At 38.6% G+C, this 25656-nt stretch overlaps 1 protein-coding gene across 15 annotated transcripts in view; it reads left to right on the forward strand.

The window, feature by feature from the left end:
* The window catches only part of NCKAP5 (NCK associated protein 5), a 450570-nt gene that overhangs the window by 298998 nt on the left and 125916 nt on the right, over nucleotides 1-25656 (forward strand). For 14 of the 15 annotated variants that reach the window (XM_068195225.1, XM_068195221.1, XM_068195224.1 and 11 more), the window contains one exon: nucleotides 21486-21576. In XM_068195225.1, coding sequence (XP_068051326.1) covers nucleotides 21486-21576 — 91 coding nt within the window. The remainder of the gene's footprint in view (nucleotides 1-21485; nucleotides 21577-25656) is intronic. The other variant, XM_068195226.1, reaches the window with a different exon arrangement.

The raw sequence follows: 25656 nt of genomic DNA on the forward strand, positions 1-25656 counted from the left end.
ATACTGATGAACAGCATCTACATGCTTAAAAACAAACAAACTAACTGAACAAAGCACAAAACTACACTCTTGGGAGAGCTTTAGTCTTAAGCTCATCATTTCATATGATGCTGTTTAGTAATAGAACAACATAACAGGAAATTCTACTTTATTAACTTGATTGTACTTCTGAGCTTTGTTACTTCACTATGTGATTTTCATGTGTATTGGGCTAGTGACAATTTTCTTAAGATACCCCAAAATGTTGTGTTCTGTCTCCTGGGGATGTGTAGATCTGGCACTTGACAAGTGTATTTCTGTCCACAAACTCTGCCAGCATCTAAAGAGAGCTTTGTGCCTTTTACTGTCATAGATAAACCTTGCTCTCCTTTTGCTTTAAGGAAACTTTTGCTTTATGGAACTGCACTAGTATCTCTGCAGCCAGCAGTGTCTTAGCACGACCACGCTTGTCTTGCCTGTTCATGGCCCTCCCCAAGCTCCACATGGATGTGTGCGTCCATTCTTCCAGAGGACAAGAGGAAATGTTATGCAAATTACATACAAAAATATGTCTACCATAGTAATGTTGAGTCTTTATCCTATTTATTAGCTATTTCTTCTTGTGGAGGAAGAAGATTGTGCCTAGTTTTCCATTTTAACCGCTCTAGGAACCTCTGAAAGTGACAGGGAAAGAAAGAGGCTACAAAATTTCAACAGATCAATGTGTGCTTGGGCATGGAAACTGGTAACTCAGACGAACCTTATCTCCAGAACTGATCAGTGGTTTTTGCCTGCTCTCTGAAGAACCTCACATTAGCATCTTTCATGCCATAATTGGCATTAATTATGTGTTTTACTAGAGCTGAAATGCCTCACTGAGCTGCATGCCCTCTAAATTTTTAGGAGTGTCCCATCCCATTTACTGCTGGAAACTCCTAATGGCTCCATGGTGTCTCTGGGTCAGTCTGAAGGAGTTGCAGTCCTAATACAAGGTCACTGCAAGAGTCCTGTACCTGTTCCCCTTCCATTAGTATTTCATGAGCAGGAAAGGAAAATAAATGAAATGTGTTTCCCAGCTTATCAGAGCTGTGAGGGGAGTTGCTATTAATTACTGGAACAGAGTGATAATATTAATATCTTTGCCTGGCTGTTCCTGCATGCACAGTGTCATATTAAAAGCAGTAAGAAAGAATTTGCTGTCTCTAAGGAACACAGGCATGAATTGGCTCTGCTTTCTCTGGGCTTTGTAGGTCTGTTGTATAGTTGGAATTTAATATAAAAAAGTAAAGGAATTTCAAGTGAAATAAAAATATACCTGCAGAGGGAACAAAACCCCCAAAATTAGGTGCACAGGTTCCCACTATGAGAAAAGTGCTGCTGAAGGGTGATTAAAAAGGTCTTCATGCTGAGCGAGAAAGCAGCCAGAGCTGAGGGTCAGACTGTGTCACTTCATAGAGCTCATGTGTGTAAATGAGTGCCACAGGTGAAGTGCTCAGAATTTGTCTTTTAACTGTTTGGAAGAAGAAATGATGGTGTAGGGGTTGCTCTCCTTTGACCCCTCAATGAAAGCAGCACCTGAGTCAGAGCTGGGAGACACAGTATCTGCACAAGGCTTGGGTGAGGCTGTCTGGCTGCTCTGCTGTCCTTCAGGAGGGACATGTCCCCTGACTGCACATGAACGGCATCCTCATGGGAATATTCTCTTTTCCCCTAAAGCTCATGTCCTTCTAGAATTAGTTCCTTTTGCATGGGTGTGTGTAACTGTGCAGTCACTGGAAAAAAATTGCCCCGTGTCTCTGCTGCAGTTGGTAATTTGGAGACTTGTCATTCTTCACAGTGGCCGTGGCCAGCCAAAGCTGCAGCACAAAAGGTCAGCATCACCTTTCTCTCCCCACATCATATGGTTGTTGTGACCATGATTTAAGACACTTTGTCCTTGGAAGAGGTGATAGTTGTATTCAAAGTGCCCCCACCAGAGTTTGATGTCTCTAGTGCTGCTCTCCACCCTTCTAAAATCACACTCAGCTCTGTCTCAGGTGCACAAGCTCGCTTACGAATCCAGCTTACAATGATCTTACTGATGAGGTTCTAAATTGTTCTTGGCATGGCTGAACTTTCTCCTCTATTAGTTGAATTTGGCCAAAGGTGTAAAGAAAAAAAAAATTGCTACTGTGTTCCAGCCTTCTGTATGATTGTGTACAATCTCATCTGTCATGACTGCTGATAGCAAGGAATACCTTTTTCTAAGTTCTTATCATTATGGCATATTAAGGTGGTTTGAGCATTCAGTTGTAGCCATGTACTAGGGGAGACTAGTCTCATAATACATTTAAACTGCAAAAGCAAATAGTATTAAATTATTAGGAAATCAGTAATCTGTAAGAGTATACAAAGCATTACCAAAATGAGGACTTTTAGAATGTTAAACTAAGGTATGAGCAAAAGAACTTGAAACTTTATTTTGAAACCTACCCTTCAGACAGCTTAGACAATGAAAAATTATCATTCAGCCAGGGGGAGTTTTAATAGCAAAGAAAACTGAGATAAGATTTACCAGGAAATTGATGGTCATTGCCTGATGCCACATGGTCCTGACAGAATGCACAATTAACCTTTTTGTTTTAGTATGTCTGCTTCAAATACCTACAAGGTTATAATATTACTCTGGGAAAATGAATTTGAGTGACCTACAGCTAAGTAATGACATGAATAGTAACAAGAGATTGCAGTGAGGAGATAAATATTCCTGCTCACCCACTGAACCTTATTAAATATGTATGTTACAGTATTCTTGGGGCAAGTACTTGGTACCATCTCCTTATTTTCTCACAGTTTGTTACAGGGGATAATGTTAGAGCTTCACAAAAACATTACTTGGGTACACTTAGCCATCAAACAAAATTAAAGCTGCTGTTTCTACTTTGTAATGTGTTGCTTTCTAAAACTGTTACAGAATTTTTGTGTGTAGCAGTGATGCAGATCTGGGAACATTTTTGAACTTGTGATCTGTTACTGTTCCTCATAACTCCCCATGTCACTGGGGAAGATGCAATATCTGAATTTCTGCCCATAAGCAGTGGGGAAGTGGCTGTAACTATGTTGCCTTTCTAAAACGCTTTTTTTTTTAATTCTTGTAACTTGAAAGACATACTCTCATGTCGCTTTCTTCTTCTTTTAAATAGAAGTTATTGCTGTTGCAAGGTACTTGCCTTGGTAGTGAGGTTACATCACTCGAAGCATCAGCCTCAGTCTGGTTGTGTCCCACTGAACTCAGTCAGACCTCCACAGTTTCCTCACCTGCTCTCAGTGTCTTTTCCATCCAGGGCAGCCACTCTTGTGAAAACCAAATACCTCCCTGACACTTCTGCAGGAAATGGCAAAAATAGAACTTCATTATTCAGCCAGTGTTTTAACTGATAAAAAGTGAAAATTGAGGATAAGAAAATGAACTGAGAGCTTCCAGATCAGAGCTGGCCAAACTGAAGTCTAGGATCTGGGTTATACAGCATGGGCATTGATGATTTGGAGCAGCTGATGACCAACTAAGAGTGAAGTATTCTGGGATAGTTTTCTTACTGCTATGTGAATATTAGTCTGAAAATAAAATAACTGTTTTTCTTGGCTTTTTTTTAAAGTGAAATTTCCTTATAGCTGAGTAAATGAACAGATGAATAATTTTTTGGGAAGTGTCTGTTGCAGCTAATTTAGGGAAGCACAACACATGGGCAGTGCTGTTGGTGATGCTTCTCTGAGAGAGAATTCCCATTAAAAAGTTGGTGTTACTAACACTGTGTTTTAAATAAGGATTAAAAACAAGGCTTCCAGATATTGCTGATTCCTTTTTCAGTTGTTTCCTTGGACTGGAAAGAGCTCTGTGCTGACTGCCACTGAACCCCAGGATTTAGCTGTGTCTGACTTCACAGATGTGCTTTTGTACAATGGGCTCCTGCTCGTGCCTCAGGTTTTACTACAATTGTTGTCATCAAACCAGCAGATTTAATATGGTGATGATTGTGATGTTCCAAAAATATCCCTAGTAGTGGAAAAAGAAGCATATTTTACTTCTTCAGGTACCAAGATTAAAAGAAAAAAATCTATTTAAGTGCTGAAAATTTTCCCTTAATCACATTAATGTGTCACAAATACTTGCTGTTTGTTCTGTAGCAGTTTGTTCTTGTGTTACAAGAATTACCAAAAGAGAGAAGCAGGCTGTTTGTTAGGGAGAGGAAGATGTGGAAGGGGAGAAGAGGAAAATATAACAAACATGCATGAAGAATTTTGTTGTGAGCAACATTTGATTGTAGTCTTGCTTAGGGCAAAATAGAAACACATTGCTGTTTAATGTATTGCAGATAGGCAGTGTACCAAAGTCAGCCTGTTGATGTTGAGGTCAAAACATCTTTTTATTCTTTATTGCAGTACTCTGCTTCTTGTAGCAATCCAGAGAACCTAAAGTTCATTTTCCTTGAGGAAAACAGTGGGGATAGCATCCCCACAAGGTAATGCGCTATCCTGAATGACAAGGAGGAGGCAGGAAAGGAAACAGAAATTTCCAGCAATGTCTTTCTCTTGCTTGGAAAATCAGATCTTCCTGACACACAACTGCAGAACAGGTTTATTCAGTTCTGCAGCATTTTGAATTGGCTGTAATAACTGATTTTTCTGAACCCTTGGAGTGGATGGGCAGCCTTTGTGATGGCTCATTGTAAATGTTGACTTACTGGTCCCGTTTGAAAACAAGCTGCTGAGCCATCTTAATGAGGCTGTCCTGCATTGTGCCCATGATCCAAATAATTAAATTAAATTTAATATGAGTCCTATGTAATTACAAGAGAATTTATTTGATTATATTCTCCACAAGGAAGGTAGATATAAAAGGTTTCAATAATTTCAGAGCTCCTTGTAGTTCGTAGTTGTTATGTCTCTGTTAATTGTGAGTTTTGGAAAATTAATGATATTCAAATATTTCTGGAGCACTTACGTCATCTTTTATCATGTTTTTTTGGCAATATCTACTTGATTCCAGATCCTGTTTATTCTTTTCTGAGGATGTTTGTGTACAGTGGGCCTGGGGAAGGTTGTGTAGCAACCTGTGGCTGCAGACTGGGGATGGACCAAAATCAGGCAGTTTTTTCCACTTACATTTGAGATCCTAAACATTTTTAGTATTTTTTTTTTTCTTACCATTCAATAAATCTGTATTTGCTTGTAAAAGTAAAAGCTGAACAGAGAAGAAAAGGAATTACCCTCCTAGTGCATTTTGGTATTGGTCATCAGTTCTGCAGTGCTCCTTTATGGGTAATATCTGCAGATTTCTGTTCAAAATGGAACATATGGAACAAAACAAGTCAGAGGTTAAAGAAGGCTCTCTGTTTAAAAAGTTGTAAATTACTGTTAAACTGGTGTGAGTAGTTGATTAAAATGTTGTGAATGTGTAAACTTTGAAAATTTGTACTCCACTGATGGTTGAACTGGATCCATAATAATATAGTGATCAACAAAGTGATAATCAAAGTAAAACTTTAGGATAATGCAGAATGGGCCATGAGAGCATTTCCTGGAGAGTATGTTACTGAATTCTATTAATAGATTTTTATTAAGTCTTCCTAAGTAATGTATGTGTGCATTATCTGGTTCTAAAGTTAGAAAAACATGGCATTAAATCCCAAATCTTGCATTTTATAGTGGTGAATACGCTGTTAGTAACTCAGATAAAAAGAAAGTGCAGCAATAGGTTCTTGTAAAAGTAATGCTGATTCTGAGATCCCATTTTTTTAACTGTTGTAAAGGAAACAACCAATTTAAGGAAAACTGTCCAGCAGAATTTTTGAAATTATATTCATGGGAAATCCTTCTTTGATATTTTTTTCCTTTAATTGAATATTAAGTTCATATGAAAATTTGGGCTGGCTCTGGATTTGAGTGAATTAAATCTGCCTTTCCTGTCTGAGGCAGCATCAGCATTGGACATAATCTAGCACAGGGACTGAGCTTCTGCAGAGATTTAAAAATAGGGCGCCAAGGAGGAAGCCCTGGAGCCACAGTGGTTATGTGCACATGTAGTGGTGTAAACTTTCAGTCAAAATGACAATGAAACTGGATAAATAGCAAAGGTAAAATGAAAAAAATATTCTTTAGAAAAACAAAAAACTCTGCTCAAATACCACCAAACTGGGCCCATTCAGTCATCCAGCTCTAGCTTTCCACTTTTTCCCATTGAAAGAAGTTGAGGACCTGATCTGAGCTTTTCTAAGACTTGTGTTCCAGGAGGTAGCCTGAATTAAGCAATTATATCAAAAACAATAATGAGTGGCTTTCTCTGTCTGTTATTCTTGTTGCATGATGAAAAACAAAGACCTGAATGCAGCCATGCTCACCAAAAAAAAAGTCAAAAAATTAAATATATTTAATGGAATTAAGTAAATTTTCTTTTAAAGTAAATTTTTTTCTGAATGTGTTTTTCTGTGAGTTTTGATATATGCCGTGGGTGAAAATTATTTTACACTGCCACAGGAAGGCATGTCATCTTATAGTGCTGAGCACAGGTACCTGCTGAAAAAAAGAAAAGTGACAGAAATGGACACCACTGGGTGAATTCCTACTTATTCATATTACTGGGTCGTATAAAAAGTGGGATTGGAAATTCTATTGAAAGGCCTTGGCTCAAAGGAGGATTTCATGCTTCTTTGGAGGATGGAACATTTTCAGCAGTAGCTGAAAGAAGCATTTGCTTCTGGTGGTTCAGTGTTTTGAGAAGTCCATGCAGGAGTGATTTGCTGTATTTTTTTGTTTATTTTTTTAATAGGCAGTTTATATTCCCTGGCCATTGCAGTTCTGGTTGTGATTCACAGTGCTGTCCAGATGTCAAATTTATCTTGCAGAAGTGAAGCACTACTGACCTTGTATTTGTAGTTCATAAAACTTTAGCTATCAATCGTTTATATATTTAGCATTTTATCTCAATTTTATGCAATGTGTGGGCAGAAATATATAAATTTTATATGAGATGACATTCATTAGTATATATACTTGAGAGTTTTAATAAAGCATGAGTGTTGTAATTCAGTATAATCTGTGCAGTCTGCATGGCTTGAAGACCTCAAGCAAAATTTTTCATCCCAAAGTAAACATGAGTGAAAAAATAGACATTGATACATTTTTTCCCATGGTATTTTAAAAATAATTAACAGTTGGAACTGGCTGTCCTCTAGCAAAGTTTAAGTTCAACGCCAACAACTTGAATAGATTGCAATTTTAAGAATATTTTTCTTGAAAATCGGACTTGCACATTTATAATACTTTCACATTTATATATTACTAGATATTCATATAGAATGAGTAATAATATTTTTTTAAAACTGATTTTATATATGGTTTCCCATATGTATGTTTGGACTCTGAAGGTAACCTGTTCATTTCTACTCACAAATGAAATATATTTATGAATGTTAAAAAGTTAAATTTTTTTTCTTATATTTAAAATGCAAGTATTTTCAACCCACTACAACATTACATCATAAAATAGTCATTATATTAGGTCCACACTGATTATAAATTTTCAAAGCCCATTTCAGAAGTGCAGAAGTGCATGATACTTTTTTTTCTCCGAAACATTCTGTATTAATTTATTGGGTAATAATCATATTTTAAATATTGGGTTTACAGAGCAAAGTTTAAACCAAACCAGGGAGTTGATATTGGGTTTAAATAAAGGACTCAGATGTAAAACAATGCCTTTACATTACTGAAGAAAGTAGGAGTATGCTTGTTGTGGTTTGGTAACAAAGTACTGAACTGGGATGCTGGGTTTTGTTCTGACTAAATTATTAACCAGTCACTGAAATCTGAAAGGAAGTTTGAACCCTTCTGGCTGACTGACTCTGGGCAAGTTACCCACTTTTCCTGTGCCTTTCATTTTCACCAAAAATGAGAAAGTTTTAGGACAAAACACAGAATGTAGGAAGTGCCAAGTGATTTTGGATGTAATTTTTTTTTTTTTTCGGTTGTCCAACACTGAGGCTTTAGGACTGTCATGTAATCTACAGAATACAGGAAAATGGGATTTTTATATTCACAGTTGAACACTGTTGTTTATTAAAGGCATGTTTGTGCTGGAGGTACCTTCTCTCTTCAGATGACTGTTAATACACAATCTCTTAGGTTTATTAACCATTTTTCAGCCCTTAATGCTAACATTTAAATTCCTCCAGTTTGTATATGTTTTGATAATGCTTGTAAACAGGTGCTTGGAACAACTCTCTTGACAACAGCCTCTGATAAATAATAAATAATACTCAATAGTAAAATGAGGTGATTATTTATGTTTTAAGCTAACAATAACTTTTTCTCTTGCTTTTTCATCAGTGAGAGACTGAAAAACTTGTTCCCAAATGAATTAAAAATCCAGAAGCTTTCCACTTGTTCAAAGAGTTGTGGATCTAATCTATTGAAATCGAGATTTATTTGCTCAAATTCTAAAAGATTTGCCTTTAACAAACAGTGTTAGGAGTCAAACAGTGAAAATGATCACCCCACCAGTTAAGGATTTGTCTCTCCTCCTCCCATAAGACTGTTTTTCATTTGGAGATGCATCAGTGTAAATATCAAAACAAAAAAGCCTGTGTGAAGAAGAACATGGCCTTTATTGTAAAATGAGTTACCATATTCCTTCAGCAATTCCAAATATTGTTGGATTTATAATTTTTACATTTCCAAAGAGTAAGTTTGTTTTTTTAGCAGGTTTAGTTAGTGCCATTTGCAGCCAAGCAATTTCTTAGCACATGCTATGTGTTTAGTGGCTTCAGCAGTGAATTAGGGTTTGAGATCATGAAGATTAAGGAAATCTATTACACTTTATTGTAGTATTCTGAAATTACTTTGAAGTGAATCATTAGCAATGAGCTTAACAAAAGTATAAAAATATCGAGCTAATAAAAAAATTGTCAGCATCCTTATTTTATAAGAATCTTGAAATAAAAATGCTGTTTAGAACACACTAATGCAGACAAATATGAACAGACAAAATAGAGCAGACAAATATGGATAATTTACAAATTGCTATTATAGCAGTTATTTTAAAAATAAAGTGAACATGGGTGATAGAAAGTAATTCAGTTTCATTTTAGTTCAATTTTACACTCAATGCCAGCATTGGATGTTCTGCAAGATGACATTGCTTGCATTTGTGTCAGGTAGGATTGTCTCTCCTGTGAAGGCAGATTATCCCACTCTACAGCCACTCCTCTGGATGTGACTTTTTGCAGGGATGGGATTTTAGCCCACTTGCTTTGTTCTTCCCTTTGCCTCCTTTTGGCTGACCTCTATCTAAAGCCATGTAGGCTGGCGAGCTCTGTTTCCCTGAGTGCAGCCCCCCTAGGGAGCTCTGACCCATCCTGGGTTCTGTACACCCTGCCCACCTTGGCCTCTCCAGGTCACATTTGTCATAAAATCTTTTTTCCTTAGAACTACAGAACATTGAATCCTGAGTGAATTATTATAATTTTGTCATAAAAGAGAGCTTAAATTCACAGAGCAAGCAGGAGTCTGAGATGTCTCCCATGCCCACAGGTTGGATTGCTTTTGTGTAACTGCCTGAGAGTCCAGCTTTTTCACCTGCCCAGCTATGAATATAAAAGGACCTGACAAACCTTCTTCTCCCATTATGGGAATTCCCCTGTCATGCACAAGAGGTCCTGCCCTATGCAGTTTTTTTGCTCATGATGAAGGTAAATGGTCCTTCCTTTCTGGAGAACAAATGGAATATTTAAAGCTTTGGCACTGTGAGGTGCTGCTGTTCAGTACTTGACATTCATTCCCAACACATCCAGCCCAGCCTCCCTTTCCTGTATCACTGTGACTTTTCTGTTATTGCCCTTTTCCCCTCCTGGACATAGATGTTTAAATTGGTTTGCAAGAAATCAGTCTCCAGCATGGTAATGGTGTGTTATAAGATAATAATAGTTTTCTTTCAACTTTTTACAATATTTAATTAAGGATTCAAAGGGATCTTTTTCTTTGTATTGATTCTTGCGTAGAGGGTAAAAGAAGTCCCTCAGGAGAGCCACTAAATAATTTCTTAGCAAGGCAGGCTTGTGAGGCTTTGTTTCCACCAAGTTAGCTAAAATACAGCCTGTCTGTTCACTTAAGTCACAAAGGCCCTGACTGTATGGAATGAACTGTTGAGTTCAGTGGAATGACTTGTGCTCAAAGTTAGGCAATTTTGCAATAATTCGTGCTGGCATGGTTTGAAACTGGTAGACACAGTAGTTTCTAGAGTCATCTAATTTTTCTGAATTCTTCTGACATAAACTCAGAATCTTGCAAAATACTGAACGTTGTGTTTTACTGATATTTCTTGAGGTTCTCATAGTAGACTGCCATATCTGGTATCAGTTCTTGTATATCCAGGAAAAAGAGTGATAATCTAGTTCTTAACTTAAGAATTTTATTTGCTGAGTCGGATTTTGAGGTATTTTAACATAAATGTGTTTATTCCTGAGGTGATCTTACATTTTTGAGAATGCACAAATTGCATGGGTAAGGCGACAGTTTGTAGTAAACTAGTGATGTTAATATTATACCTAATATTAATTTCTGGAGCTAGAAATATGTGTTAAATATGCTCTGTTTGCTGTTCCTTGGTTAAATTTTTGCCTAGGAATGTATCAGCCTTTTCTCTGCAGCAGAGCTGTTCCACTTAGCACATGTTCAAAAGGCTGAGGATCTGTCCCTTGAAATGGAAGTCCCTGAAACTTTCTATAGTTTTTATTCCAAGGGATGATGGAGTATGATCTGATACTTCTCAAAGCTTTCCAGTTGTGTCAGACCCGATCATGGAAACAGCCTTCCTCTTCAGGGGAGAGAAGGGAGTTCATATTGAGGCTTTTTTTCTGATGAATCTTTGATTAGTGCTTCACTGGTATTTATAATTATCATAAAGCTGTTATGAAACAGAAACTGTTAACTCAATTTTCAGAGGGAAAATCTGAAACAAAGCCACAAGAGGTATCCTGTGACAGTGGGAAGTCTTGAAAAGAGGCTTCTTGAAGGATTGCCTGACGTTGGCTGATTAACTGCTGGATCTTCCTTTCTGAAGCAAATGAGTTTTGAGCTGATTTTGTTCTCTGCTTTAGATATTATGGAAAACAGGAATCCTAAATAGTTATGCTAAATATTTTTACAGTGGAAAAATCCCTATAGAAAACATTAATGAGCTTTGCAATAAGTACTGCTTTTACAAATGACCTAACCTTTGTTTCATTATAGTCATGTCCTGTAAGAAGTAAACAGGGTAATGTTCAACTGGTGCATTATTTAGAGATTTTTGGTGTACATTTTGAAAGCTTCATACAGAGCTGTGCCCACAGGATTCCCATTAAACACAATGGGAGCTGTGTGGCTAAAATCCTGCAGAGCTGTTTGAAAATGGATCCCGTGCTGTGCTGAAGATAAATGATTAAAGAATGAGTGTTTGAGCATGGAGGAGGGAGTGATGTTGTAATTCTCCACTTAGGGCTCTAGTTGGACTGAAAATCCTTCTCTAAGCCCTTCTTAAATGATCTCCTTTTTCTCAAAAGAAATACCAATACAGTACAAATGGTTAAACATTTGCACCTTAGAGGTGTCTAGACATCCTTTCACTTCTCTTTTCTTTACATTTAACTTTTTTGTTACACTTTTCATTTTCTGCCTTAATTCTTGCTTAATTTTTTCATATAGCATTTTTTTTTTTGTTCTCAAAGTTCTCTTGCATCTTTTATGCTATGTTGTCTTTATTTCTAATCCTCATGTCTTGTATCGTTCTCTTCCTCTCAATTCTCTCCTTTCTTTGTTCAAATGGGAGCAGGCAGTAGTGGAAGGACATCCAGGCAGCGAATATTTCTGTGCATTTCAGTGCAAATCCTACATACAGAAACGTTCCCCTGCATTTACCCTGTCTGTCTCCAGGATAATCCAATTTAAAGAGAAGGGCTTCAGTAGTGGCAAATTTGGCATTTTTAAGCTGTGTACTCCTTTTGTTACGCCATCCAATGGATAGTGGCTATGACACAATACTGTGTTTGGAAAGATGGCAGAGTGCTTTATGGAACTTAACTCAGAGGCATAAAACTGCCCCTGCCTTGTTTGTTTATTTGTTTTAATGCAGCTGTTCCTTTTTTTCCTCTTGCATTTCATTTGTACTTTGATATTATTCTTTTTCCCTTCTTTGTCTTATGTTCTTTTGCTTTTGGTTTGCACACATACAGAAAGGGAGAACATGAAATGTTATTAATGACAAGATACATGTCCTGGATTTTTTGTGACCAGTTCACAATTAGTTTCGTGCAGCTCTTGCTTGTTGGTATCAAAGCTGATGGTGCTGTTTATGACACTACTGCAGCACTCTTGTGTGCACTGTCATGTATTTTTATTGCCTCATTATCAACTGCTTGGTTGTAGAAAAGCTGTCAATATAATTTTAGGCTACCACTACCTAATGACACAGGTAATTAAGCCCTTGGAGACCATTATTCTGACCATATATTACTTGTTTAGGCTGTTTTGCTCTGCTGCTGTGGTTTGGAAATCTAAAGCCACCAGGCTTTCGTTCTGGCATCTGGCATGACCTGCTTTTGTGGGTGTTTTCTAACCACCTGAAAATTAGACTGCAAGAGTAATTACTTGTATATCTGAGGTTCCTTTAGTAGCAGATCTATATTGCTGCTTACTGCATCTGTCCTGCAGAAGGATAAACTCCCTTTGAGCTGGGCACCAGTGGAATAGGAATCTGTGTTGTTCCAGGCAGTGCTGCAGGAGATCTACCTGGAAGAAGGCATTCCTTATGCTCAGGAGAAGACACTTAGCATTCACTGTCCTGGCAGTCACTTTGGATCTACTTTGAGGCAAAACATGTTGGAAGCATTTTATTTGTATATATTTCATTCCATAACTTGGTAATTTGGAGAGCGTAATGTGGAGAGTTTGTCGTGCGAGGTGGTCCCAATGACGCAGAAGGGACATCAGGGCATCAGCTGCTCCTGAAGACACTTGATCACAGCTGGTCAGCCCAGAACTGCCTCATACCCTCTGGAATATTCTTGAAGATCCAAAGCAAGCTCTCTGCTGAGGAGAAGAAAGGAAAGACAGATTTTAGATATACCTATAGCAGCACATTATCCCTCTTGGAATTAAAATATCATTATTTGTAATGCAAACATCACTGGGAGTATACCTACACATTTCATCCACCTTTGCTGATCCTATATTTTAGAGGTTTTCAGGAAGTCACATCTGATGTGAAAATCTCAATTTTTTACTTTGTTTATTGTAGTATTTTTGAGCTGAAATTTGGAAAGGCTGAAGTCCAAAAATTCAAAAGAACTTATATTTACTGAGACTGCCATTTGTCTCTTTAAAATTACTTTTAAGCAAATCTCACGGTTGGGAGCCCCAGTGCATTGTTTCTTTGTGAACATCAGAGGTGACCCATTTTGGGAGACTCTAAGTTCAAAGTTGGAAAGCTCCTCTCATAGCTGGGTCTTGTGTAGTTACGTGTGCAGAAGTTTGGGCCTTTGCAGTTGGCCATACAATGTCTGGAGGGACTGGAACTGTCACGTGAATTTGATTTTAGATTATTGAACCACACTAGGAATGGTTTCTTGAATTTCTTTTTTTTTTTTTTTTTGAGTCCCATTGACTCCATTGGTAGTTAGTTTTTCAAAGTCCTTAAATTCACAAATAGCATTGTGACATAATGCAGAAATTTTTGCAGCTGTGTGAGGATGGTCTTGGTACCACCTTGAAGCTGTGACTCAGAATTGAATAAGAACTTTTTAGTTTTGAGTGGCTGTAAAATTCTGTAAGTAACCTAAAACAATAGTGGTTGGTCTGCATCAATCCTGATATGCAAAATAAAATATGAGTATTTGCAGGAACTGGTAGATATATCTTTCCATCCAGCTAAACATTTGCAAATATTGAAAAACAAATATTTGTTTAAAATGTAGAAAAAAAAGAAAAAAGTAAACCCCTACCATTATTTGAAATTGGAAATATTTGCAGTCTGTTTGTACAGTTGCCTGTAATTTTTTCTGAAGCTTTTAGTTGTGACTATTTCTGGTGCCTCCAGCATGAATATCGTTTGAACTTATGAACATATGTTTAAGATGACACAATAATTAACTTTCTGTGTGTGCCTCGTTCTATCCACTTATGGTTAAAGAAAATATCTTCTGTCCTAAGGTCCCCAATATGCTGCTGGGGACCTGTAAGAGGGACAGTCCTTCTAGTTGAAAAATCCTTTCAGTTGCTGGTCAGCAGTTTTGCTGCAAGGCTTAGTCTTGGGCTGGATTTTGTTCCTCCATGCCTGTAACTTACAAAATCGTATACAGGGCTGGTGATGGAAGACACCCATGCAGTCCATATGGCATTTGTCTATCTGTCAACACAGAAATAAACATTACCCCTGATTTCCATTGCCGTTCAGAAGCTTTTTGCTGTAGATAGAAGTTTGATGAGTGAAATCCATATGACTGAGAGAGACAATGGAAACACTTCCAACATTTCCTGGCTCAGATGGTAGTTAGAGCAGTTTCAGAGAAATGTCAGGCCTGCCATTGCGTGATAACCGAATTCAGACTTGTGTGGGAGCACTGATGTGCCAATACTGAGGTCTTTCAAAATCCTACCCTACTTATCTGGTATTTTAAGAATACCTGAAAATTTCCACTGGGATCAGTGGCCAGTGGTTCAACACAATAACGGTTGTGCTCAGTCTTTCAGTTCTGTGTAATTTGGAGTGAGGGCATGGTCCAGGGTACAGAGAACCTGATTGGGCTGTCTGTTTTGGGGAAGGATCCTCCTCTACTCCTGTGACTGCAGCTCGAGGCATGTTTCACCCCAGCATGGCCATGCAGTCGTTGCCTTCATCACGCACAAGGTACTGGTGGTGCTCCTCATCCTCAGAGAGCTGCCCTTGGGGCAACACGTCAGAAATGCTTGGAGTGTGTTTTGGAAAGAGGGGTTTGTATGAAAATGTGAAAAGAGCATGGCTTGTGTAGTTTGGATTTGCCACTAGCAAATGCCACAGGGCTGAACTGCCCAGGGCCTGGGGAAAGGGTGGCGATGGTGCTGCAGGAGAAGGATTTGCCTGGATATTTCTGGATTGATAAGCACCTGTGCTGATGAACAGAAAGAATAAATATAAATTATACATTACGTGTGCATCTTTCTGCTGCTGTTATGAGGGATGTTATTACTTTATTTTCCAACTGAAATATTAAATGGGGATACTGAGCATTCTGCTTTGCCCAGCTCACTGCTATCAGGCTTGTACCAGTGCTGTATCCTAAAGAGAACTGAAAACCCCTTGGGGATTGAAGCCCCAGCATTTCCCATCTGTCAGTTCTCTTTTTAAGTTTATCACATACCCATTTGCACTTCTCTCTCTCTTTTTAATCCATTTCCAATATCTAAATTCTTTGTGGGAGGTTGTGTTTGTCTCCTGGGCCCCAGCCTTGAAGCCATGGGCTCACAGCTGGCTGCAGGGCTCCTCAGGAGGGGCACGGGGGACAGCAGAGCTGGGGGTGGCTCATGCTGGGACCACCATGGCTCACACACGAGGCTCTCAGTGGGGCTGCAGGACACTGCCCAGTCTGGAGGGGAGCCTGCAGAGCTGGGGCAGAGCTGGGGAGAGCAGGCAGCCATGTCTGCTCCTAATGGGAATCCCTGGAGACAGAGCGGAGTAAGCAGCATCTGCAGCTGAGACAGCCACTAATTTAATTGAAACCAGGTAGAAGGAGAGACATTCCTGCAAGGATGCAGTGAACAGGAACTGCTGGTGATGAGCTTTTATCTTCTGTTACATCTTGTAAAGCCACTTTGATATTTTCCCTGTTTAACCTGATCCATTTTAAAGCTTTGAATGGAGTGATGAGGGAAGTGAGATGCAGGTAACCCTGAACCTGAACAGAATTACTAACAAATAGGGAAAGAGATTTATCTGGGATCTGAGAGGAGCTCTTTGTTTGGTTGGATTATGAGATTGAAGAGGGAGCTGGGAAGCTTGGACAGAGGTAGAGCTCTGTCACAATGCCAGACAGAATGCAGTCTCCAAAGAGACAAACCAAAGTCCAGCTGGTAAAAATACCAGCTGGTTCACAGGTGAACAGGAGCTAAAAGAGCTGAGAAACCACACGGGAACCTGTTCTTTTGTCTGTGATCAGGTGGTGGGAAGGGCTGAGACAGCTCAAGGAGCTAAAACCCAGACCTCCAGGAAATCTATAACTAAAAAGAGAAGTCAGGAGACTTAAATAGGAGAGAGGAAGCTTGACTCTTTCACAGAAAAGAGATGGAAAAAAATATCCCCCTGAGAATTTTAACTACACTGAAGTAACAAGCTGAAGATAGAGAGAGATCTGTTATTGATATTTTTCTCTAAGACTAAAAAATTATCCTGCACCTTGCATGACATGAGAAAGGAAAAGCTGAAATATAAAGCTCAACAGCTGCAGTGGGATTCTGTAGAAACCTTTGGATACATCTCTGTAACACTAAGTCAAAATCAAGCTGAAGGAATTCTTGTGACATACATTTGAAATAACCACCAAGTAGTGTCACATCAGCTTGAGGATGATGAGAAGGGAAGGTGATAGCACCTAGCAAAAGGTAGCTGCCAGCCTGTGGAAATCTGGAAGGAAATAGGTCAAGGGGGAAGGGGCTGAAACTGTCCTCGACCTTGTAGTGCTGAGCAGCTCCGTGCTGCCTGTCCCTTGGAGGGAGAGCTGCTGTGTGGGCATGGCTGAGCAGAGCGTGGGTTAGGAGAGTGTTAGGTATGGCAGAGCTGGGAGAGGCACAGAGCAGCTCTGCTGACCAGGACGTTGCTGTGGGATGGCACAAAGGACGTGCCTGCCTGTGAAAGTGGTGGTCCTGAGAAAACTGGTAGGAAATTTAGGAGCTGAATTGCTCAGTAGTGATGCATCAACCTCAGCAGGGTCTGCCCAGCTGTGCTCTGGCACTTGCTGGGAGTGGCACCAGCAGGGCCAGGCAGGAGAGGGAGGCAGCAGAGCTGTCGGAACCACAGCACTGAGAAGCATTAAAAGCAGGTCTCCAGCAAAAATACAGAGGAAGCTTCCTCTTGCAGCCTTGGACACATGAGCATCTGTGGGCTGCTCCCTGAGCAGGGAATGATGTTTCCTCCTTTCCACAGGTTCCTGTCTCTCCCTTGGCAAGAAACACACTCGGGAAAAAAAAAAAAAAAAAAAAAAATTACTGTCCATTGCAGTTGGATTCATTTCCCGGTATTCTATTCTCTCGGCAGCACAGGACAAATTGTATGTTTTAAGTGTAGGAATGATTTTGGTTCAGGAGGAATAGTAGCAAGAAACTGTGGATCATAAATTCAAGTCCTCAGTTCCTGACATGATGTGTAATTAATTTCGTAAATGAATCAATTGTGGCTTAAAACTGTTTGTATTTCTCATCCTGTTACTCTGCATGGTAGGCTGGTTCAGAATCTCACTTTTTCAGTTATTAAAGCCATCTTAATTCCAGCCTAAATGTATTTCTAACCACAAAATACAACTTTTTTTTTCAATCATCTGCCTTAGGTTGATGTTTTCTTTCACACTTTAACTTTTTCTCACTGATTCTCTTGGGTAAGTCATACCTGGCCACTTAAACCCTTGTTCTCTTAAGTTTAGCAAGATGTTTAGTCTCTTCTTGTGGCACAGACTGTCATTCCAAGAGCTTCAGAGCAATCCCTTTTGTGGAATCCTCTCTGGATAAGCCACTCCTGAACACTTGTGGTTGTAGTTGTAAATATCTTCCACATGGAATCTTGGCACTGCTTTCCACAGTAGCATTAATATTTTATGTTACTTAAAATCTCATATTTTAAGAACAGATTCTGGTTTCTGAATGCCTCATTTCTTCTTCTTTTTTGTGCTTTGAGAAATTTATCCTTAGGTTAGGTCTGGTGGATATCTGTTCCCTTAAATTGCATTTTGTCAGGAAACTTAAGGAGCTTGTGTTGAACATGGTTTTCATTTATTTTCCGCTTTAAAAAAAACCCCTAATTTATTAAAAAATAGAAGCTGAAAGGAACATACTTGAGTTTTAAGAAAATGACAATTTTCCATTCAAATGACAGATGTAGCAGAAAATTTAATGGCGCTATGCAAGATGCTTCAGATGAATAGACAGTAAATAAAATACAAGGGAAAGGGGAAAATAAATGTTCTTAAATAGTGCTTGCAGAATGTAGACTCAGAAGTGAGGAGCTTTAGAGACTGATTTTTCAGATTTTAACAGCTTGCTAGTTACATAAGGTACAGAGAATCCTTGGCAAAGCAGTCCAGCAAGAAGGCAGAATACACGTGTGGGGATAACTATCCTAAAAATAATCTGGAAGTGCTGGATGTTGGATTGGGTCCAGCTGAGATATTAGAATCAAAACCAAGAGCAAATAACCTTTTGTGGTTACCAGAAGGGGGAAAATATAGGTCAATGTGTGGAAATAGCCTTTCATAAAGCTCATAATTTTTCTGCTTCACTTCCAAAATTTTCATACCCTTTGGTGGCCTTGTTCAGGGAGCAAAACATGGGATCCCAAGCTAAATTTATAGAGGCTCCATTATTTTTGCATTCTGTAAATAGGATTTGCAGTAAATTGCTCTGGCATGTGTTGTCACTGAGGAGAGTTTTATAGATCATAAGATAACAATAGATTTTCAATTAAGGTGCCATTAATTCAAGCATCAGAAACTCTCATTCATAAGAAGCAAATCTTGATTATCCTCCTGTACCCTATTTGGTCCTAAAAATGGACAACTGGGATGTGAGTGAAGAAGCAGCAGCTCCCAAACTGCAGGAGCACTGGCCATCAGAGCTTTGCAGTGAATTTGTCTGCAAGCATAATTCACCTCCCTGTTTTTCTGAACCTAATTTTCTCTTCTTTTTCAGATATTCCATGGCTACCCATAGCTTTTAATACCCTCCCAGGGCTGGTGTGATAGTGATGAGACCCCACAGTCTGTTATGTCTGTGGTTCAACTTAATGGCTGTAAGCTGTTACAGACTTTTATAATAGCTGCAAACAGCAAAACCACAGAAGTTTCAATTGTCCTTAACTGAGCTCTTGGTCATGTTGCAAGAATTACCCTATTTCTTAGAAATCTGGGTGCTCATGGGAGGTGTTTCTGATTGCCACAATAAGCTGAGTGCTGGCCTGTCCCTGTAGGGCTGTTCAACAAGGCAGGCCTGTGGTCCAAAATAGATTATCTGAGTTTGACTGAAGATTAAAGGACCTATTGAATTTAAGAATTCATCATTTTCCTGAGCTGGTTTAAGTGATCATAGTAATATGCAACTAGATTTTATTTTCATTAATACTCTTAGGTCTGTATTGAAAAACTGTGATTTAGTGCTGGTTGATTCTATTCTTACTCACATTTTTGTTTGTTTATTAATTCAGAAGAATGTTGTGGAGGACTAGCACTGGAACTGCATTTGCATAGATAAACAAAATAATTAAGAATGTTATTACACCATTAATTTAAAAATGAAATGGTGGGCATGTTAAGAAATTAAATCTTTCTGTGAGGACTGCACAGGAATTTATGGTGTGAACCAAAATGATTTGTTCTTTCATGTAAAAGGCATCTGATTAAGGTCAGCCTATGAGCAGAAATGGTTCCAATCTGCAACTGAAAAACTGCACCACTGTCTGCACTAGAGATTAGAGCTGGCTTGATTTTATGTGCATTTGGTCAACAGATGGTCAAACTATTCTGTGGGCATTCTGGCAGTGTAGAAGTCTGCACATCAATGACAAAAAAACATCACAGGAATAAGTAGAATGTCAGTGTTCATCTGAGCAGAATGAACACCCAGTGTCAGCTTCTTGAAAAGTAGTGTAGTGGGCTGACTTGAAAGGAGAAAACCTGGAATAACATCAAATTGTTGCTTAATTAGCCAATGCCATTCATTCTGATGAGACTGAAAGAACAGAGAGACTATGAGGCTCATATGAAAGATAATGCTATTGGCCTTTGGCCAGAGCAGTTAGCTAATATTTTCTGTCTCGCTGGATTGTTACCTTAGAAATAAACAAATATAAAAAAGATACACTGTGAATAATTCTTCTGCTCAATTTCATTTGGAAAGAATACTACACAAAAGTCATGTTTCTCTAAACGCAGTGGAAATAAACAACAGCAGGCAGTTCCTGGTCTGATATGCCCAGGAATACTGGCACCTTCTTCAAGGTCACTGTTTTACTGTACAGTGTGTCTGGCAGTATGAGTTAAGGTATTCCTTTTTCTCGCCTGCTTTTGCATCACCCTTATGCCTGTGCCACAACAGTTTTCCCTTCTCCAGTCCCTATTCCATCTGAGCTGTTTTTCCAGCTATCTCAAGGGACTGAGACTGCTTGAAAGAGCAGAAAGTATGAGAGAGAGAGAAAAACTATTGCAACAGGGCTGAAGGAGAGGCTGTACAGGGGTGAGAATCTGTGTGGGACATGGGGAGTGGGGAGAAATGTGAGGACCTTTGGAATTTTCACCATTTTTTGTTGTGAAACCCAGTGTCTTTGTTGTCGTGTCCATCACTGCTCCTCTGGTTCTCATCCTTTTTCCTCCTCTTACCCGTAGCTGAAACCAGCCCTACTCCCAGTCCTGCTATTTGTGATTAGCCTTGGTGACATCTCCTAAGCCCATGGGATTTAATTTCTGATCCACCTTGAAAGGGACCAGTGTTTCATAGGTGGCTTCCCTTCTTCCTGTTGCGAGAAGGAGCAGAACTCCTTGTTAGCAGGTTCCATTCAGCAGGGTTAGTGTTATTACCAGTTTAACATTCTTGATGAGTGTGTGTAGATCAAAGATGACTTTTGATGGTGCCTATGAACAACATCTAAAACAGAAGTGCAAACCTCCTCCTTTAACTGATGGAGCTGAAGTTGGTTGCACTGTCCTGAGACGGTGGTACCAGACTGGAGCCTGCACTGGCTTTTTACCCCTGTTTGGAGGGGCAGAGAAGGGTGAATGTGTTCAGCAGCTGTGTCCCTGTGAAGCAAGGCAGTGGCCCAGGCTGCCCCACAGCACAGGGAGTGATGGTGGTGCCATGCACAGCCTGCCTGAGCTGCACACACCTCACTGTTGGCTCAAACGCAGCTCTCTGGGGGGTTTGGAATCTGACTGCTCCTAAGTGGCAATGATCTTATTGTGGTGGTGTTTGCGCTGTGAACAAGGTGATGTCTTTTGCACACATTTGGTTTTAGTTTAGTAACAGAGCTTAGGTAGGATTTAAACAATGCAACTAATTACTGTGCATATTCAAAAGATAAAAGAGTGCCCTTAATGTGTTATTCATAACATGGAGCATGAGAACATTATAAGGCTAGGATTGTCTTTAAATATTAATTTCATGGTAGCCATGGATGCATTAGGCTCTTGTAAAGAACAAAAACACTGAATGCAACTCTTACATTTTTTTCCATGCAGTTGACTTTTATAAATATTTTTATTCTCTAGAATGGAGGAGACAGTGAGAAATCTGCTACAGAGCCAAGGATCCCCAGGCCAGCATGGAGAAGGAACTGTCAATATCATGAAGGTATATCAGGTATTAGTGACTTATTACCTGTTTTTTTTTGTGATAGAAAAGTTATTTAAAACAAAAATCCCACTACTGAGACAAATGTGTCTGGCATAGTTTCCTCTATTTGTTTATTAATTATAAATACTTGTAAGGGGTAGTTGGTTCAATCTACATTTTCCCAGGTGTTCTCTCAGCAGAGTTTAATGTTTTTCACTTTTATTGTCCCTGTGTTGTCTGCTGTTGTTGCACCTCATAGTTCACAGAGGACAAAGAAACTAGTTTTGAAGCCTTTATTAAAGAACTTAATATTTTAAGTCATATATTCCAGCATCTCTGGTAAACATATGTGTTTTTGACAACTTAACCTTCAGATTGTGATGGATAATTTTACCACTCATATTCTTATTGAGTATGGGAATCCCTATCAAGCTTCGCAGTTTCATATTCCTGCTTGTGGCAGGTGCATTTTATCTCCCTCACTAGGGGAGGGTGAGAGAGAGTGTCTCAGGACAGAATTTAGGAAAGAAAGATTTTAGAGGATTTTCAAAGGGAACCAGGTCTGTTTGTAAGACAGAAGAGTTTTACATTTTCCTAACAGACTGTTGCATTCTGGAAACAGTGAACCTAAGGTGGTGGAAAACCTTTTAATTTAAGAGTCTGGAAACAAGAGTGAGCTACATTTCAGTTAATCAAATATCAGGCACATGAATTCTTAAAAATATCACTTAATGAAGTCAGTCCTGTGCTGTATCTTTTAAAACAGAATAAGCATTCTTAGAAAATACTGAAATAATATATTACTATACCAGGTAGTGATCCAGCAGATAAAACACTTTTCAAAAGTTGTAGTTGTATTAGTTCATTCTTACAGCTGATGGATCAAAAATACAGCAGTATAGCTAAACAAAAATGTATATTAAAGAGTATTTATCACTGTAATTAAATTTTCTTTTTAAGCTTGGGTTGAAGAGAAAGGAATCTTTTAGCTTAACCTTTAATATAATCAAATTTTCTTGTTAAAATGATAGCCTGTAAAATTTAATTTCAGGACAAATTAAATTTTTTTGTTGAAGCTATAATAGAGCATAGTTCTTTTAGAAACTGTTGACAAAGGCATCTCTATTTCATGCACTGTCTTTTTGGAGTGCAAAACTGAAACTCAGTTCCTTTCTCTTATTTCTTTATGGGTTTAAATCCATACATCCTGCTCGCTCCTGTCACCACACAGTGGTTGTCTGAAGTGGGCTTGATGTCAGTCTCTCCTTAAGGTGGGTTACTTGTCTGCCTCTGTCTATTCATAACAGACATCTGGGATGATTTTATTATCTGCTTTTTTCTGTGCTGTCTTACTGTGGAAACCCCAGTAAGGTGATACCACAATTAGGTTTCAGCTTCTTTGGGTTTTGTTTGTGAACTCTCAAGAAAAAAAGAAAAAAAAAAAAGCTGCAGTTTTGTTTCATAGAACTGAGGGTTTGGGGGTTCTTTATTTTTCTTTTGGGCACAAAACTGGAAAAATTAGCTATGTGGTCTTTGAAATTTGAGATTTTCTGTGCTACTTTCCTGGAGGGGAGATAAACCAGTCATTCCAATTTTGGTGCTTGTATATTTCTGTGTAGTTTTTTTACTATCTTTGTTTTGTAATGTTTGAAAAAAAACAAAAGAATTTGTGTATGGTCTTGGGTTTTCTTCTCCTTCTGGGCCACACTGATACAGATATTCTCTGTCTCCAGCCAGGCAGGAGAGTGGGCACTGTGGTGTGCTTTGTGTAAAATCACCTGGATTTTTTTTTCTGACCAGTGAGAGAACAAGGCAGTTGTGCCCAGATGCAAGAACAGTTCTTCATTTTCCTTCAGCTCCAGCAAACAGCCCCCTCCACTGAGCAAATGGACCCCTTTTGTTCCCTTCTTTCTGGACTCAAGGTTGTGTTTGAATTTAATGGGTGGTACTCTGGGCAAATTCCTCAAACTGGAGCTTTGCTTTCTTTCAGAGTGAAGCTGTTTCTGTCCCAGGGCCTTAAAACACCCATATACCTGTGTCTCTGAGATTATTTGAATGCATAAGAGCTTCCTTCCCTTCCTCTTCTCTTCTTGTTCCTGGGAACATTTTCACTCATGATATCTCTTAGCTTGTTTTTTAGCCATTTTCGTTCCTTGAATATTGCTGGTCTGCAATCTTCTTTGCTTCTGAATTTCCTCTCCAAATCCATGACTCAGAAGCAATGGGTTCTCCTCTCCTGGAGGAATAGCTAGGCTGGTGCATCATACACCAGTCTGTGGCTGGTAAAACAGGTCAGAAACACAGAACGTTTGTATTGTGTTGTGAATGTTGGGGTTTTTTTGATTTTTTTTTTTCTAAATGTCTTTTTGAGCCATCCATCCTCAGATCCCTTTTGTTCACTTATATGAAAAACGTGAACAAGTGGCTTTTTTTCCTGGGAATTTCGAGGAATGGCTGCATTCTCGTGCCTTGGGATGGCTCCCTGCCATGTAGGTCAGACTTGTGTTCACTGGGTGTGTGCTTGTTACAGTCACACAGTGGGAGCTGGGCAGTGACCACGAGTCACAGCCAGAGCTCGTACCTGGAAGGCTCCTCAAAACAGGTACTTGGCAAAGAATCTCTGCTCTGAAATGTTTACAAAGCATTTTAACATTGAGAAACATGTTAATGAAGCTTTCTATGAATCATTAATATCTTATTGAAACCAGCTGTGTGGAAATCATAGACAAACATGCCATTTAAATAGATGATGAATCTTGAATAAGTGCTGTGTCCAAATTCAGCATGATACATCAATATTGCAACAAAGACATTTCATTTGTATTCCTCCAAATGTACTCAGGCAGTTTTTTGATATATTTATGAGCATAATTCACAAATAGGAATAGAACCTGAAATGTAAAACCGAGGTAATGTTCCTTAAAAACACCAAATGTAAAACCTAGGTAATGTTCCTTAAAAACACCGATGTATTCAGGTTTTTGGGAACATGATAACTCTATTATCAACATGTATTTGTGAAGGAAGTATAAATGAAATTTTGTATGTTATATTCATATGCATACAGAAACTTTATTGAATGTATTACTAGCATTGTTCTGAAAGCCATCCTCTACAATAAGTTACCTCATGGAACATATCCTGAACCTCACATTTTATCTGTGATTAGTGTGATCTGATCAAAACTGTATGATCAGGTGGTTCAGTAGAGTAAGGGATTTTAGAGCAGATTCACAACTCTGTTTCATAACAAATGGGGACAAATGAGGTGATTTCCAGTGTGACTTATCAACATATGTCCCGTATTCTCTGACACTGGAGTGACTTAGTTGTAGTGTGTGAAGTTTGTTGAAGTAAATATCTGAATATCATAAAAGATAACGCTGCACAATAAATGCTTTTAATCTGTTGAACATTGTCTATATAATTTTTTTAACAAATATAATTTTTGTTCTGGGATATATGAAATTGAGTTCTTATTACAATGCCAATATGCCTGACTCCAGAATAAATATTCTTGCTAATGAACTTTAAATGTTGCGTAGTGCTAATTTTAGAATAATAACAATAAGAAGGTGGGGCCTAAAGCATGCAGTGTTATTGCAATATTTTGTTTGATCTTGCCAGTATTCTTACTTAAAGCAAAATATTCTCTTTCCATAGAGCTAGATGCCCTATGGGATTGTAATTTGCTGGACTTAAAGATGACTTACGTGATTTCCTTTGGGTAAATGAATTAAGAAGCAGGATTGTAAATAAAATTCTCCTTTGTTATCATTTTACATAATAATAAAGAAAAAAATTATAATGAATGCTTGCATAAATGTAGACAAGAATGCATGTTATTTGAACCATCATATTTCTTACTTTAAATTTTATTTGACTAAAAGACTCTATTCTGTATTAGCTTTATGGTGTTTCCAAGAGACATTGACCACCTAAAAATAAGATCATGAGAGGCCAAACTAAGAGCTCATGTATTCCCCAGAAATAACTGTGTGCAGTTCTTGAACCCCAGACTTTAAAGCCAGATCCCTACAGACTTTCCTTACTGACTTTGCCCTTGAGATCTGGATATCAAAAAACTTTCCTGTTTGATCACAATGC

The sequence above is a fragment of the Anomalospiza imberbis genome, chromosome 7 (genome assembly GCF_031753505.1).
Source record: "Anomalospiza imberbis isolate Cuckoo-Finch-1a 21T00152 chromosome 7, ASM3175350v1, whole genome shotgun sequence".
NCBI classification, from domain to species: domain Eukaryota; kingdom Metazoa; phylum Chordata; class Aves; order Passeriformes; family Viduidae; genus Anomalospiza; species Anomalospiza imberbis.